Below are 15,315 nucleotides of genomic sequence, written 5' to 3'. Positions count from 1 at the left end.
AGTTTTTCATTGTTCCGTTTACACAAGACATGTTGTACAGAGGATGTTTGTTGCATTACTGGTAAAGAAATAATCTAACCTGGGTCGATATCTCCTCCATTGTGTGTCTAAAAGTGTCAAATAGAGACTTCAGTGTGGTTTTGTCACTGGCCTTGCTGTCTCCATTAAACAGTGGCCCAGCTGTGCTCACCCTGGAACTCCTGGAATAAAGCTGTGACAAGTCAAATGGATTAATACCTGTTATTGCATACATATAATAATAATAATAATGATGCTACCATTACTATTATAACTGCAACAACTAATATTACTACTAGAAGTAGGCTACTACTACCGCTATTACAAAACCAATACTAATAGATACAATGATATATTTTAACAGTAAAGTGTATTTTAATTAAGGTAGTCAGAGACACTTTACCCCACTTTCAGGCATAAAATATATGTTTACACCCTGACGAGGTTATAGTCAAAGCAACTAAGCAATCATTTTATTTTGCTACTGGGTTAGTAGGGTACCGGCTGCTTGTATTCCGTTTCCAGGGTCTTCTGCAGCAGCTGTAGTTTGGTTTTGAGCTCTAGTCTTAACGTCTCCCATCTCTGCTTCATTAGCTCCCGTGCTGCCTGGGCCTCCCTCTCAACCAGAGCCTCTGGATTGAAGGGCTCTGTTGTACTGCACCGTGAAACAACATTCATGTTCAATAAACCACACTGTACCAATGTATACTTTTTTTTTAAATTAATACAAATTCTAACAAAGACCACTGCTTCCGTGTGAAGAGACACAAAAAGTGTAACATTCATCTATAGTATATGATAATAATTTGACTCATATCTGACTTATTTTTGGAATAACTCAAAAGATTGACATTATGTAGATTTCGTGATGCACCTGAAAGCTAGGCTGACACTCAGCCTGAATTTTCATTTAGTTTCACTTCATTATTCATCAAGAGAACAAATTTTTTTATCCAAAGATTTTGCAACCCATTTTTTCACCCAGTGTCAATTATCGAATGTAATCCTGGGCGCTACACTTCCTCTGCCAACCTTGGGGGGCAGTGGACTAGAACATATTTCTTTAATGGGCGTGGCTAGCAATTCAGGGGCTGGAGCCAGGCTACCTGAAAGCTACTATCTGATCTGTCTGTATTATATCTGTCTCTCTGTCTCGATGAAGAGAGGTAATCACAAAGAGGTCTGATCTACAGATGGCGCATCTACAGTAGTGTCCAATCCGGGCACTGTCTGTTTAAAATGACTTTACTGACATTGTCAAACAGTAGGGCGATCACCTCCAATTACGGTACATGTGCTAGTTGTATTGTATTAACATACTCTACCATATAGATTGGTTAATATAATATAATGTTTTATTCTTTTAAATAAGTGCTGGATTGTAGCCTTAAGTTCGTAAGGTCAAAAGGTACCTGGCGCTGCTGGGGGATGCCTGCTGGATAAGGATCTCTTCTCCTCTGCTGGCGACTGACTGAAGCAGCTTTTTCTGCTCTGCTAGTTGTTCCTCCAGCTCCTGCAGGACATTTACAACACAGCAACATCTACCTATGCTCATCCATTTAATGCTGACAGTGTTCTTGAGTTCTACTGTAGTGGTATGACACAGCCATTATACACACTTTAAACTTGCCGCACTACTGACCATTTTTGCTTCAACATAATTAAGCTAGAAGAGAATAGGAACTTATTATACAGGCCTATTTTATTTTGTTTTACTACATTCCAAAAAAATAGACATTACAAGTTTAAATATACTAACTTTCTGGGCAAAATGATCAGGAAACATGCCTACCAGGTATTAAAAACTGAGTAGCATGACTAAACAACAGAGATTTCAATTGATCAGTTATCATATAATGATACAGTTAGAGATGGTAATAGAGAAATTATGACCTATAATGACACTCACTACACATCATCACTAAAACATTATACAGGGTATGTATCATATATGTTGTTTTTAACCTGTACACGACCTTGAGTGCCCTGAAAGGCGCCTTATAAATAAAATGTATTAATATTGTTATTATTATTATTATTATGTTGTCAAACTGTACCCTTTGTCTCTGAAGGCTGTCTTGGTGCTGTTGTGTCCGTGTGGAACGGGCCTGGGCCAGCCAGTCCTGAACATTGGGACTCTGAGACAAACTGGATTCAGATTCACTTTCCTCCTGCTCTTGCAGCGAGCCCTGGGAGAAGACAAGCCATTGATTGTATTACTGGCATTTTACACAGAAGACGATCTGGTGACATGTAACAAATGTTCACTATAAAATCCTTAATGTTATTAATTATAACAACAATGTTATTTATCTCTGATACTGTAGAAATGGTCTGGTAATGGTCAATTTGGTTACATTTGTACACTCTCAGAGATGCAAATGTTTTCATGAACACTGAGGATTTTACTGTGTTGCATACACCACAACTAATCTAGGATTCCTTTGCGCACACCATGCATTTTTTTAAAGTCAGCTCTTCAGCAAGATCATTGTCATCATAAGCAGTGTTTCAACTGATTCACATTTTCACAATTTGAACAACATTCAACATTCAACATGTGAAATCATGTACTCAGTAGGACAGGATATTAAGTGAAGGTTGTCGACTAGATGCTGATTGGCTAATGGAGTGGATATCTAATAACATCAACTCATCATTGATTTAACTATTGCAAAAACACATGGAGAAATATTCCATGCATTGGAATAATGTGTAATGTCATGTGTTGTTATACATATTATGTTATATTTGGTGCTAATGACTTTTCTCGAGAGTGATACTGAAACCTCCCATGCAGAGCCCAAAGCAATACATATTTTCAGTTTAATCTTTGAGCCATACAAGATTGAACTAGAAAGGTGGAGGCCGGGGTGGTGCAGGCAAACCCAGCAATAGCGTGTGGCAGTATACTGTAAATGTAGCAGAGATCAAATGTAGGAGGGAGACATATTTAAATGGATCCGTCTTGTTGTGAGAATGGCTTGTGATTGGTGTATAAAAATGCATGGCTGATTAGATACAATTAATCAATCAGCAGGCTGATAGTTGATTCAAATTGTCCTATATGACACATGTCCTGTGTGAACTGTATGTTCATATATCATACAGGTTCCACAGAGCTTAATGACAGACATTACATGTTCTCTTGGCTGGCTTTTGAACTCTTCCCATGCTAGGGCAGCCTGCAGACAGATAGCAAATAAACTGGTCAATAAATAAATCTAATCTCTTAGATTGACTGTAAATCAGTCATGAGTAGCATGGTGCAATTCTAATAAATAGTAATAAACACACAAAATAAAACAATATATATATATATATATATATATATATATATATATACCAAACATTATCCAACGTAAATTAATATAATATTATTAATAATATATAAATACCATAAATAAATGTTAATGTCATGATGCCATTATTTATCTATCCAGGATGATAAGAACCTGGAGTTAGGGGCTGTGTCCACCAAGGCATTTTTTCCCCTTGAAAATGCCATGGTTTGGTTATGGCTTCCAAAAACGCGGTGCGCCCAATTCAAACTCTTGGTGGACCTGGTCCCATATGGACTTATCTAGCCTTTCCCCCCTCAGTATTTCATGTGTGAGACCAGCCACCTCACCTGGATGTTGATCTGTTTGTCTTGCAGCATCCTCTGCAGCTCCAGCAGACCGCCTTTCAGATGTCGTAGCTTCCTAGCCAGCTGCTTGGCTTCCTCCTGGGTCTCCGCTCGTCCTTCCAGCAGCAGGCTCTCGCTGTGCATGGACAGCTCGGACAAGGCCAGCACCTTCTCCTCGATCTCCTGCAGCATGTTCTGCAGCAGCATGAGGAGAGAGGCCAGTTCAAACATGGCGTCTCACACCCACCTCCACCACAAGCAGTGACTATAACTCCTTCAGAGTTTGTTTTTTCACTTGATATTTTATTCTTGTATGGGGCTGTGCTGTCTTTTTAACTAGGAGGAACATACCGGTAATTCAGTTTTTGTTCTAAGGCTGCTTGCAGTTGGAAAACAAAATGACAAATGAAGAAATCTTGGATCTTCTAAACGTTCCTCAGTCAGAACAGACCCTCCAGGCACCGTCAGTAAATGAGGGGGGCCAGGGCCGGTTCAGATCCCCTCGCCCCCCCCACCCCTACACCAGCAGTTCTCCCTGGGCACGGGAAAGGGAAAGCATTCCCTGTGCTCTCATCCTTGGCCTATCTCTTCTTCTGTGCCGCCTCCAGTGCAACATATTGCCACTAATCCTTTACAACTCATGCTCTGCAGCCTATATGCTCCCAGACAAAACCAGGAGTAGCAACTGTGTGCTTTTGTGATCCAATCCTGTCCAATCACAGATTCTCCTCAGTGACCGTAATTCCAATAACTGAACAAACAAATCTCTTTCATTTTGTTGTAGTGTAGCCAATAACCCGTCATCAGTAGCTTCACCAGGTTACTCCAAGGTGCCATAACTGTCCTGTCATCTAGGATTCTATTACTTGAATTATTCTTGCAGGCCCGGCCCCAACTACACCAATCTCAGCAGTGCGACCTCACAAATGTCTGGAAGCCACTGCCTCTAAACCCGGCCACCGCTACGAAGCTAACTGGCTCCCTGCCCATAAGGGCCTAATCTGCTTAAGTCTAGTGTCACAGCCGCTTAGGAGCCTAGCCATCTGAATGCAAACCTCTAACTGTGCTAATATACTTGTTTACCGTCTGACAAGTTCCTGCCCCCCCCCTGGCCACATCCATATATAAAAATAGGAGATAAAACCGTTTGATATAAATGAGGTGTAAATAATGCAGCTGTTGCTTCTGATGCTTGATTTGGTGCATGGACCATCACTATCTAGAAGATGCTCAGAGGACTGAGCATAGATGATGACCATTCGGTCTCAAATGTCATATCTCAACTATTTTAATTAGTTCCTGTTTGACATTTGGCACAGATCTTGTTCAGCAGCAAGGTTTGATACCACTTACTTCTCCAGTCATATAGAGCGTCGCAGTCCCGCCCCCTACCAGGCCCCAGGAAATTATTCTCTGTTGATTTTCCTCATAGACATTTCAAAAAGTATTTATTTAAAGACGTTTACGCCGCGGACAAAGCCAACTCTTGTCGTGACAAATCATGACAACAAACACAATTTTTTGTGCCGAACAAATAATTAGAAAGAAGGAAAAAATGGCAGGTTACAACACTTTTTTTTGTTGTTTTTCTTCTTTGTAATTATTTGTTTGGTCCAAAATATTGTGTTTGTTGTCATGAGTTGTCACGACTCGAGTTGGCTTTGTCCAAGGCGTAACCGTCTTTAAATAAATACCTTTTGAAATGTCTATGGGATAAATGCATTGGGAATCATTTCGCTCAATACTGTAAAAGCAATTTGCAATCAGTTCCAATGAGAGGGCAGTAGGGGGCACTCTCCTACCTGACATTCTGAGAGCTGCTCCTCCATGTCTGTCTCCTCCTGATGTTTGGGCTCCAGAATGTAGGTGATGGTGCTGCGAGCGTTGTCTAGCCATTGGTCCAATTCATCAGCCTGGCTGTGGTAGCGCTGTATAGCCTGCTCCTGTTGCTGGCCCTCCAGTTGGTCACTCATATGCTCCTGGGACACAGCACATGCAGAACATATTGTACTGAACAACAGGTTCGTTTTCAGACAGGAATATGTGCGTTTCTCCATGACAACTACTGTAACTCAGTACTCGGACATGGCTAATTACAGTAGGTAGGCTATTATGTATTGCACTGTTTTTGTCCCTTGTGGGCCAACTCTGCTCAAGTGGAAATAAATGTGAATACAATTTCCACTAAGGTCTGATTTTGTCATACTAATAACAATAACAATCATAATAATAATAAGGGTAATAATAATATTAATAATAATAATAATAAACATACATTAAACGGAAGCAAATAAGAAAAACTAAATGTTTTGCATTAAAAGAAGAAAAGAAGACAACAGAGCTAAAGCACATAATCAATCAATACACATTTTAATGGAAAATAGCATGCTTTAAAAATGGTAATAAATGATCATATAGAACAATTTAATAAGGTTAAGTGTTTTTTAAAGACTTCCTGCCTCTCTAATGTATTTAAGGTGTTTTATAATTTGGGGGCATAATTTAATTGCATCTCCAACTTTCTTTTGGGTAGGGGTATGCATATCTAGCAAGCCTGCAGTAGAGGATCATGGGCTTGTGAAGGAACATAAAGAGAGTCTGTGATGCAGGCCAGCCAACATTGTTTATCAGTTATGTAATCTAATATTATGTTCTATAATCACCTACTGTATATACAGTATACTATGTAATTGTAGTTTAATTGTAGTTTGCAATATATAGTGAGAGCAATATATAGTGAGAACAGCAAAGGCCCAAGGTCATATTTCTCTGACATATGGCCTCTGACTAATGTCCTTGTGACGTATGTTTAGGACCAGGTTAGAACACATTTTTACGCCGGGCTACACTGGGGACGGAATGGAAGTATGGAACCCTGCTGTTGGCGGAGCGGAACAGAAGCAGCTACAGTAGGTGTGGCTCCATCGACAATTCGTCAGTCCTACGGGGAGTTCTGTATTTACTGTTTTTTTTCTTCCTATGAAGGCGAGGCAAAGGGCTGCGTAACCCCCGCTCACACACGGAAAAATAGAGCACTTGCGTAAAAAAGTTCACGTGCGCAGCTTACGCACTACCTGCGCCCCACACCAACGCTTGGTGTAGCTGGGTTCCATTGATTATAGTGACACTGTGACAGCTTACCGTTGCAGACTCCCACGCCCAGTGTAGCCCAGCCCTTAGAAGCCAACCCAGCTCTCAAGGCGTTTTATGAGGATTTAATTGACAACCGTATCAAATATTGCAGAAAATTGCAATATACTATACTTTGCAAATAATATGGTGTTTCAAGTGCTGTTGTTAGTTTTAAAATGCGTCAGATTTAAGAGGCTACCTCCAGTAGCTGCAATCTCCCCGAGGCCTTCATGTGGATGGTGGCCATTCTTTCAGCCAGGACAGCGAGGGATGACTGCATGGCCAGCTGATCGGCCATGTCTGTGTCTGCACTATCACAAGCCAGTTCTTCTGTGAAGCTCGCCTGCAGCCTGTCTATCTCTTCCTGGAGACTGTCAATCTCTTTCATGACAGCCTACACAGAAAAACAGTGTTAGAGCTCCAAAACACTGGTTCTCAAAGTGGGGTCTGGGGACCCCCAGGGGTCTTTGAGGGGGTTCCAGGGGGTTCCCAGCAAAATAAGGAATAGTTTAAACACTTAAATCCTATTCAAAATTTTGTCTAGGAAACAAACTCACAAGGTGTCATATTGCAACGTGTTTTGAGCTTGTAGATCGGCTATTTTTTAAGAAATGTTGTCAAATTTGGACAAATATCTTCTTGAATGGGGGTCCCTGGCACAAAATATTTTCATATGGGGATGCACAGCCAAATACATATCAATTTGGGGGCCCTTGAGATGAAAATGTTTGAGAACCACTGCTCTAAAATACCTCTCATTTAAGATGCACTGACACAGATATTGTATAACACAGAATAATATTGAACATAATTATGATTTCACATGGTGAAAATATACCAATACCAAAGTGACCTTTTCCCCACATAATATTAGAGAGTGCAGTGCATCTACTTACAGTACATAAGTTAAATAGCCTAAATAATTTACTGAAATAGGTTTAATTTGTAAAGAAACGGAAAAAAGCTCTGATGAAGTATGTACAGTAAATAAATAGAAACATAATGAGAGTATGGTCAGTCAGTGTTTCACCTGATGGCCATCCATGTGACTCTCTGGATTCTTCTCTGGCTCCACAGGCTCACTGAGTTTGGCCTCCATTGCCTCCATCCTGGAAGAGATAGACTGGAGGGATCCCTGGTAGCGCTGCTGCTTCTCCAGAGCTTCATACAGTGACCTTTGCTTTTCACTGATCTGTAACAAGATGGATTGGATATTGCCATGGTGGGATGCTACTAATCTAATGTATCAGCCACTTGACAGATCTAATTCTGTTGAAACGGTTACAGGTGTAATCTGGGACATTATTTACAATCTCTGAACAAAATATTGTGTCATGAAGGATGGGGGAAAAAGTGGGGAGGCCGAGTAGACTACATACTCATGTTTCAATTAAAGATTCTGTTGGGTCCCTTTATCCCTTAAGATTATCTGGAATCAATAAACCACAACACTGTGGTCTCGTAGCAAACACATACCACGTTCTTCAATGTCTCCCATGAACGCTGCAGGTCATCTAGATGAGCCACAGACTCAAATGTGGGGTCATATAGTTCTTGTATGGGAGCTCTTGTGAGAGTTCCTTGACTCATCTGAAAGAAGACACAAGAGTCATAATAATGAAATGTACTGCACAGAGATTGAGTGCTACAGCTTTTACTGTGTGCTAGAGATGCCTTATGGTGACCCTATTTTAGGTATGTCTATCTAAATCTTTTGAGATTTCAAGTTCACAACCTTGTAGATTCTATTTCCGCAACCTTTTAGTCTACCAGAGTTACCTTAATTAAACCCAATAAGAAAAAAAGAAAAAAATCATGAATCTAAGAGAGAGAGAGAGAGAGAGAGAGAGAGAGAGAGAGAGAGAGAGAGAGAGAGAGAGAGAAAGCAGAAGGGTACCTTGTTAACAGATGCCTCAGTGTGAGAGACAGGAGAAGGGGAGCGACAGACAGGAGGAGATGAGACTTCACTGTTAGTGCCCTCCTCCCCAGACTCCTCTGTGACAGGAGACAGGAGGGTATGACAGCGACCGGCAGTCACCTGTCATAGGAAATATTCAAAGACTTTAATAACACAGCATCCATTTTGCTGTAGAGGGAAATGCTCGCCGCATGAATATGGTCAGTAGCACCACAGACATACTGTAAGCAATCAGGAAATTGAAAAGAAAGGTTTACTCAAAGCCAGAAAGGTGAATATTAAGCTTTTTTTTTTATTAAGTTCACATAGGCATTGAGACAATAAATACAGAAAAGCATTGAGGCTAAAATAAAATATGTGAACAAACAGCTTCAATGGTAAATATCTTACCATGATAGCTTGTGCTGAAGATTTCTTAGGCTTCTCTCCATCTGTGTCCTCCAGCCCTTCAGGCAGTGCCTCCACATCCGTCACAGTCAGCAGCATGGTGGCATGCTTGGCTTTCACTGCCAGCATTTTACACTTGGAATTCAGGGATGCAATCTGCTCCTGGTAACCTTTGATCTTCTGAGCCAGCTCCTGTTTCAGAAAAAAATCCCAGTGGAAATAGTGTAAAATGTAGTTTGAGGGTGGTAATGTAAATGCTTATCAGCAGCGCAAACGATGGCTTCAGAAGTTTTGACTGATGCCACTGAATCGGTACAGCTGATGCACATGTGTGTGCAGAGCTTGACACAAATTATGACCAATTTAGAGTTTTATCAATATTAACTAGGCATGTAACGATATATCGTATATCGCAATTCAATCAAAAAACTTTATTTATATATATTTTTTTTAGGGGGGGCTAGTGAGACAGACTCCATGCAGTCACTTTCAGTAGTAGAGGCCTGCAGAGGGGAGCTGTACTGTATGTGTCTGACTGTGCCCAGGTGATGGTCGTTATTGATGCTCATTAATACATCAAGGAAGGCAATTATGTTTCTGCACTGTCAAATAGGTCTACATCTATCCTAAGATGCCACATGTTAACTCAAGCTAGGTTTAAACAAGAAAGCTTTACAGTTGTTGCGCATAAATTAAGTGATTTTACATGAAAAGTAATGCTACTTTTGCAATGTAGTTAAATAAAAAATGTGAAAAAAGTTTGGGGCGGGGGGGAAGATAAATCATAAAAAAAAACATTTTTGGTCATTTGTCTGGAAAATAATTGTGTTGAAAATATAGTGAAAGATCGTATCGTGAACCTCATATCGTGATACGTATCGTATCGTGAGTTGAGTGTATCGTTACATGCCTAATATTAACCAATAAAAGGTATTAACAAGAGCTTGTGACTATAGTAATGAATAATAACTACATTGGATCCATTTCCTGAAAGGCAACAGTTTTGGTTTACATTCGACAGATGTTAGACAAAACAGAATGCAGCATACTTCATGGTGGAGGATCTGGGCCTGTAGCTCCTGGATGTTACTGGTGGCAATGGGAAGGTCCTGGATGACCCGGTGGGCTTCCTCTATCAGCCCCTGGAGGTCTCTTACTTCCATTTCATACTGCTCATGCTGTACCACTGCCTCCTAAAGGGGGACAAAATGAAGGGTTTCATTCTAAAATTATATCTACTATATTTAAAGAACATTTAATAGTCTTGTGTATCATCATACTATAATTCTAACAATGAATGAATGAATGAATGAATGAATGTCAGAAACACCGGCGTATCTCCTCATTGCCTGCACCAATCGCTCCCACTTTTCACACAGGCATTGACCATAATAATATGGAGGTCTTAACGAAGCCCTTTTTTCGATTTGACACATTAATGATTAATAATGAATTTATTAGTGAATTAACCTCGCACCCTCACACACCTCCGCCCCTTGGCGACACCTGCATTACAGGCCACCGTTCTCACCGTTACCCCACTGGCATGCTTCCTCTAGCTACCGCCGCAACACAACAAATAGAGCCCTATACAATTTGGCGCCGCTGACTGTGTGTGTGTGTGTTGCATCCTTTGGCCGTCTTCTCCTACCAAACTACACCATTTGCACACATCTCACCATGCACTACAGCAACAGCTTGCCTGTCCACACATCAACCACTACTTTGCATTCATATTCATGTCATATTTACAGTACTACAGCCTTCACAGTGACCGGGATATTGTGTGTGTGTGTGTGTGTGTGTGTGTGTGTGTGTGTGTGTGTGTGTGTGTGTGTGTGTGTGTGTGTGTGTGTGTGTGTGTGTGAGGGTGTGTGTGCGTGTGTGTGCAGTCAGCAACACGTTAAATTTCTACTTCTACTAAAGTATAAATGTGGGGACATAAATTGCGCAAAATACTGTTAAACATGACGGCAGCAGCCTGCTGCATCCTCCTAGCTGTTGTGTGCTAAGCTAATTATCATACGGAACCACAACAGTCAACACGGCTCTGACCAGGGTCGCCACATTGACTGAGAGGGAAACAAGCAACCAGGTCTATGAAAATGTTAACAGGCCAGATCAAGTCAGAAAATCCGAAAATAATAATAATAATAAATAAATCTAGAATAAGAAACAATATTGCTGACTGTCAAACATCATTGTCCAATGTTGTTTTAGAGCAGTGGTTCTCAAACATTTTCATGTCATGGACCACTAATATTCTATATATATATATATATTATATATATATTATATATAATATATATATTTACTATATATATATATAATTATATATAGTAAATATATATATATATATACAGTATAATACACACACCGTATATCTAGGTGTGCCCCGAGATTTTTAGGCTATGAAAAGTGTGCCCTGGGACAAAAAAGGTTGAGAAACACTGCTCCAACGCACCTACCCTTTTTCACACCGCCCCCAGGCAGGCATCTGAAACAATTCCCCACACTGAACATAATTTGCTGTTCATATATTCAGAACGGGTAAGGACTAGTTAAAACAATTCAGAAAAAACTCATATCATAATGTTTTTTTTTATGGATGACAAAATGTTCTTTCCAAAATGATTAAAGTGTTAAACTACTATAACTGCATGCATTGCTGACACAATGTGACATAATTCATTTCACTGCGCTGTGTCATATTATTGTCATGCAGTGATGGCTCCCTCTACTGTACCTGCAGGATGTTGCACTGCTGAATGGCGACATGCTGCAACTGACTGGCTTCCTGCTGTAGACGTAGAGCCGTGCGACAGATGGCGAGGTTAGGCATTACTTCCTCTGGGACCCGCAGAGCACTCTGACACAACTGCACCGCTTGTACCTGCTGTTTGAAGCCCTCCATGTCAGCCAGTAGACGCTGTCAAAATAACAAGACTGAAAGTTTAGATCCTTCACAGTTGAAATAAATGTTCCTTTTAACCCTTTTCTTAGCTCTCATCTGCTTCTTTTTAAACTTCTTTAACTTCTTATGAGACAATTCTGACAAGACAAGATTATTGACTGTTCACTCCGTATTATACAATATATTTTCATATAGTCATATAGTCAAGACCTTTGATTGATTGGTTACTTACTTAGTAAATAAAAATGTAAATAGCACAAAGGTACAGTAAAGCATTTAGGCTAAAGGATAACATAACAAAGTCCAGGGGACTTGTTTGCATTGTGGTCTTACACCTTACAAGTGAATCAGGAGCCTGATCAAACAATGTATCAGTGCTTAGACATCGCCTGCAGTCAGTCAAGTTCAAACCAATCAGCATACAGCCGATAGACTAGGAGCTTATAATGGACTATTAAAGCTGCTATAAGCAATAATTAAAAAAATATTTTTTTGGTATTCAGACAGCCAGCAATGTGTAAAACACTCCCAAAGAAAATGTACCGGTAGTCTCTGTGACACATCTAGGGGTCGCAATCTGCATTCAAAGATGTTCCTAGAAGCTTTGTCATTGGTCGGAAAAAACCCGAGAACCAATCAGGAAGTAGACAGGCAAATCGACCAATGACAGAGCTTCTAGGAAAATCTTTGAATGCAGATTGCAGCCCCTACATGTGACACAGCTTTAAGGGAGTTTTATATTCACCTGTCTTTGAGTCAGCTGCTCTTTAAGACTCTGGCGAGCCAACTCTGGGGAGGTCAGTGTGGCTTGGACTTGTTCAATAGCAACATGTAAGGCCTTCACCTCGTACTCCAGCGCCTCCATACTCTGCAGGAAGATCATGCCAGATGTAAATCATTTATTTATTAGTGTATTAAGTATTAACTGAAACATTTACTGGCTGTACTGTACATGTCAACAGTTATCAGAAGCCGTGTCACATTTTCTAATAAAGAAAACAAAAACAAGAATTTACTACTAGCATAAGTATACAATGTTATCAGTTCAGGGGAATTAACATAAAAACTAGACACACATAGTAAAACAACAGTGAAAACGTCTGCATGGAGACATTAGATCCATAATTGTGTTTCTCAGTACCTTGTCTGCATCCTGCAGGCTCTGGAGACGAGTCTTGATGCTCTGCTGGAGCTCCTCAGTGTGGCGGCTGAGCTCACACACCTGCTGGCTCAAGGCCTCCACCTGCAGCACTTCGGAGAGGAGCTCCACCTTCTCCCCCATCGACTCCAGGTCTCCATGGAGCTCCCGAGACTCGCGCAAGACGGCCTGAACACAAAGGGCAAAGGATAATTGTTGGTTTGAGAGGTGGGTGAAATGTGATTAGAAAGAGGTGCAGGTTTCCTTGTATAAGACCTTTTAATTATACATAATACTGAAGCGTTCTAAGAAGAATATATCTCAGATTCTCAGACTAAAGTTCTTGCTTGAACATGTGTTGTAAATGTATGGATTTGAACCTGACTTGTACACTACTGCTCCATGCTTCATTCAATCTAATAGCTTCTGGAGATTTATTCATACAGTAAATCAATCTAAAAAGCTATTACTGAGGCGGTTAGACTGCCCACCTGTTCTATTTTAAACACATTCTCTATTCTCTACTAGGATTGATTACTAAACTAGCTCCAATCTGCAGATACATGACCTACCTGGTACATCCTTATCTGCTCCTGCAGATGAACAGAGGAGTTCCAGATGATGTTTGCCCTCACCAGGCTTTTGGCTTTCTCTGACCACCTCACAATGAAGTCCAGCATCTCATTGTACTCATCTAAATAGCACACCGCCTGCAAAGCCAAGATAAGACACGAGACATAAGAGAATGTGAAACTACAGGTCATAATCAGATGTGGTACAACAACTTTGTTTTTAATTGGCTAATGGATTAAAAAGAAAACCAGACACTTTCTCTTTTTTGCCAGCCAAGTATGGTTTTAAGATGTAAAATAGCCTGGAGGTTTTCTGCAAAGGCACTGTTAAAATACACCAAAGTCAAAGATAACTAGCATTTGGGCTGATGGATGTGACTAGTGTCTGAAAGTTGGCTCACCTATTGTCATAATCCACTGATAGAGCAGTACCTTGCATGAGCAAATAGCCATAACACATGGAATAAATAAGAAATAACCACTGACCTTTTTCAGCCAGTTGTTCCTGCAGTCTGCTAGCCGGGTCGTGTGGTGATGGATTTCGGACAGCTTGTTGATGGCATCACTCAGCTGTTTGGCCAGTAGGGGGTTCCGTCGACCAAACTCTTGTACAGCAGTGTCCAGTTCTGATAGAGTGAAACCACAGCTGTCCAAGTCCTCAGCCAGGCTCTGAGAAAGTAAACATGGGTCAGACATGCATAATTTCATGTCGTGATAATCTAAATCACAAAAGTGTAATATCACATTCATTGTACCCCTAGAGGAATTCATACACATTAGTTTAACCACAAGTTATCTACAAGCTCACGATGTGTCGCACTATGTGTCGCACTATGACGTGCTGTGGCCTGCAGTGGTCATATCTGCTAATTTCAAAACATTTTGAAAAATCTTGAAAAATTATGAGATAATCTGAAAATCTTCGATTTTGACATTCCCAAAATAGGGATGGTTAATTGTATTTGCCTATAAATGCATTAAGACTACCATGGTGAGATAAGGAAAGAAGGAATGTATTACATGTCGTTTTTGGCTAACCCACCTTGACTTCTTCTTTGGCATGATCGATGTCAGGGGATTTTTCCTTGAATTTGGCAGAGACTGCTTTCAGTTTCTCAGATGCATCATGGATCCGGGAGCTGAAGTCCTCCTTAATGTCTCTAGTTTTCTGAATTTCTCTCTCTTTGGAAAGAACCTATAACATTGACAAGAGATATGAAAAGACACATACCAGTGTATTGTTCTCTTTTGGCTACTATCCTAGTCTACTCTAATGTAGTTGTCCTTTCCGTTTTTGTGGTAGCTTAACGATACAATTTGTACATTTTATGTCCGTTGTCTCACAGTTGGCATCGCGTCAGTGTCCAATCCAGTGTGTGGTCTGCTTCAAATAACTTATTGCCAACCAGTAGGTGTTCTACCTGACCCAAGAGTCTAAACTGCTCAATAGAAGAACAAGGAGACTACCTCCAACCACTGCAGATGTGCTTGTTATTGTATCAAAATACTCATATACCATACAGATTGGTTACCATAACATTTTATTCATTAACATACTGTAAGTCCCAGATTGTCCCTTTGATGAGTAGAGCATGAAATCAACCCTGT

At 40.5% G+C, this 15,315-nt stretch overlaps 1 protein-coding gene across 4 annotated transcripts in view; it reads right to left on the bottom strand.

Annotated features, from left to right (window-relative positions):
• Positions 1-15,315, bottom strand: part of syne1b (spectrin repeat containing, nuclear envelope 1b) — a 125,314-nt gene that overhangs the window by 36,270 nt on the left and 73,729 nt on the right. For all 4 annotated transcript variants that reach the window (XM_083792259.1, XM_083792256.1, XM_083792257.1 and 1 more), the window contains 18 exons: positions 14,750-14,902; positions 14,194-14,376; positions 13,708-13,845; positions 13,139-13,324; positions 12,743-12,865; positions 11,830-12,012; positions 10,133-10,276; positions 9,087-9,275; positions 8,676-8,816; positions 8,255-8,368; positions 7,809-7,970; positions 6,978-7,172; positions 5,449-5,625; positions 3,650-3,841; positions 2,076-2,207; positions 1,431-1,531; positions 520-673; positions 80-211 (listed from right to left, as the gene is read on the bottom strand). In XM_083792259.1, the coding sequence (XP_083648385.1) occupies positions 80-211; positions 520-673; positions 1,431-1,531; positions 2,076-2,207; positions 3,650-3,841; positions 5,449-5,625; positions 6,978-7,172; positions 7,809-7,970; positions 8,255-8,368; positions 8,676-8,816; positions 9,087-9,275; positions 10,133-10,276; positions 11,830-12,012; positions 12,743-12,865; positions 13,139-13,324; positions 13,708-13,845; positions 14,194-14,376; positions 14,750-14,902 (2,799 nt within the window). The remainder of the gene's footprint in view (positions 1-79; positions 212-519; positions 674-1,430; positions 1,532-2,075; positions 2,208-3,649; positions 3,842-5,448; positions 5,626-6,977; positions 7,173-7,808; positions 7,971-8,254; positions 8,369-8,675; positions 8,817-9,086; positions 9,276-10,132; positions 10,277-11,829; positions 12,013-12,742; positions 12,866-13,138; positions 13,325-13,707; positions 13,846-14,193; positions 14,377-14,749; positions 14,903-15,315) is intronic.

Source organism: Protomyctophum parallelum (assembly GCF_964188405.1).
Source record: "Protomyctophum parallelum genome assembly, chromosome: 20".
In the NCBI taxonomy this organism is placed as follows: domain Eukaryota; kingdom Metazoa; phylum Chordata; class Actinopteri; order Myctophiformes; family Myctophidae; genus Protomyctophum; species Protomyctophum parallelum.
The sequence above is the reverse complement of the archived record's forward strand: the minus strand, read 5'-3'. Positions and strand labels throughout refer to the sequence as shown.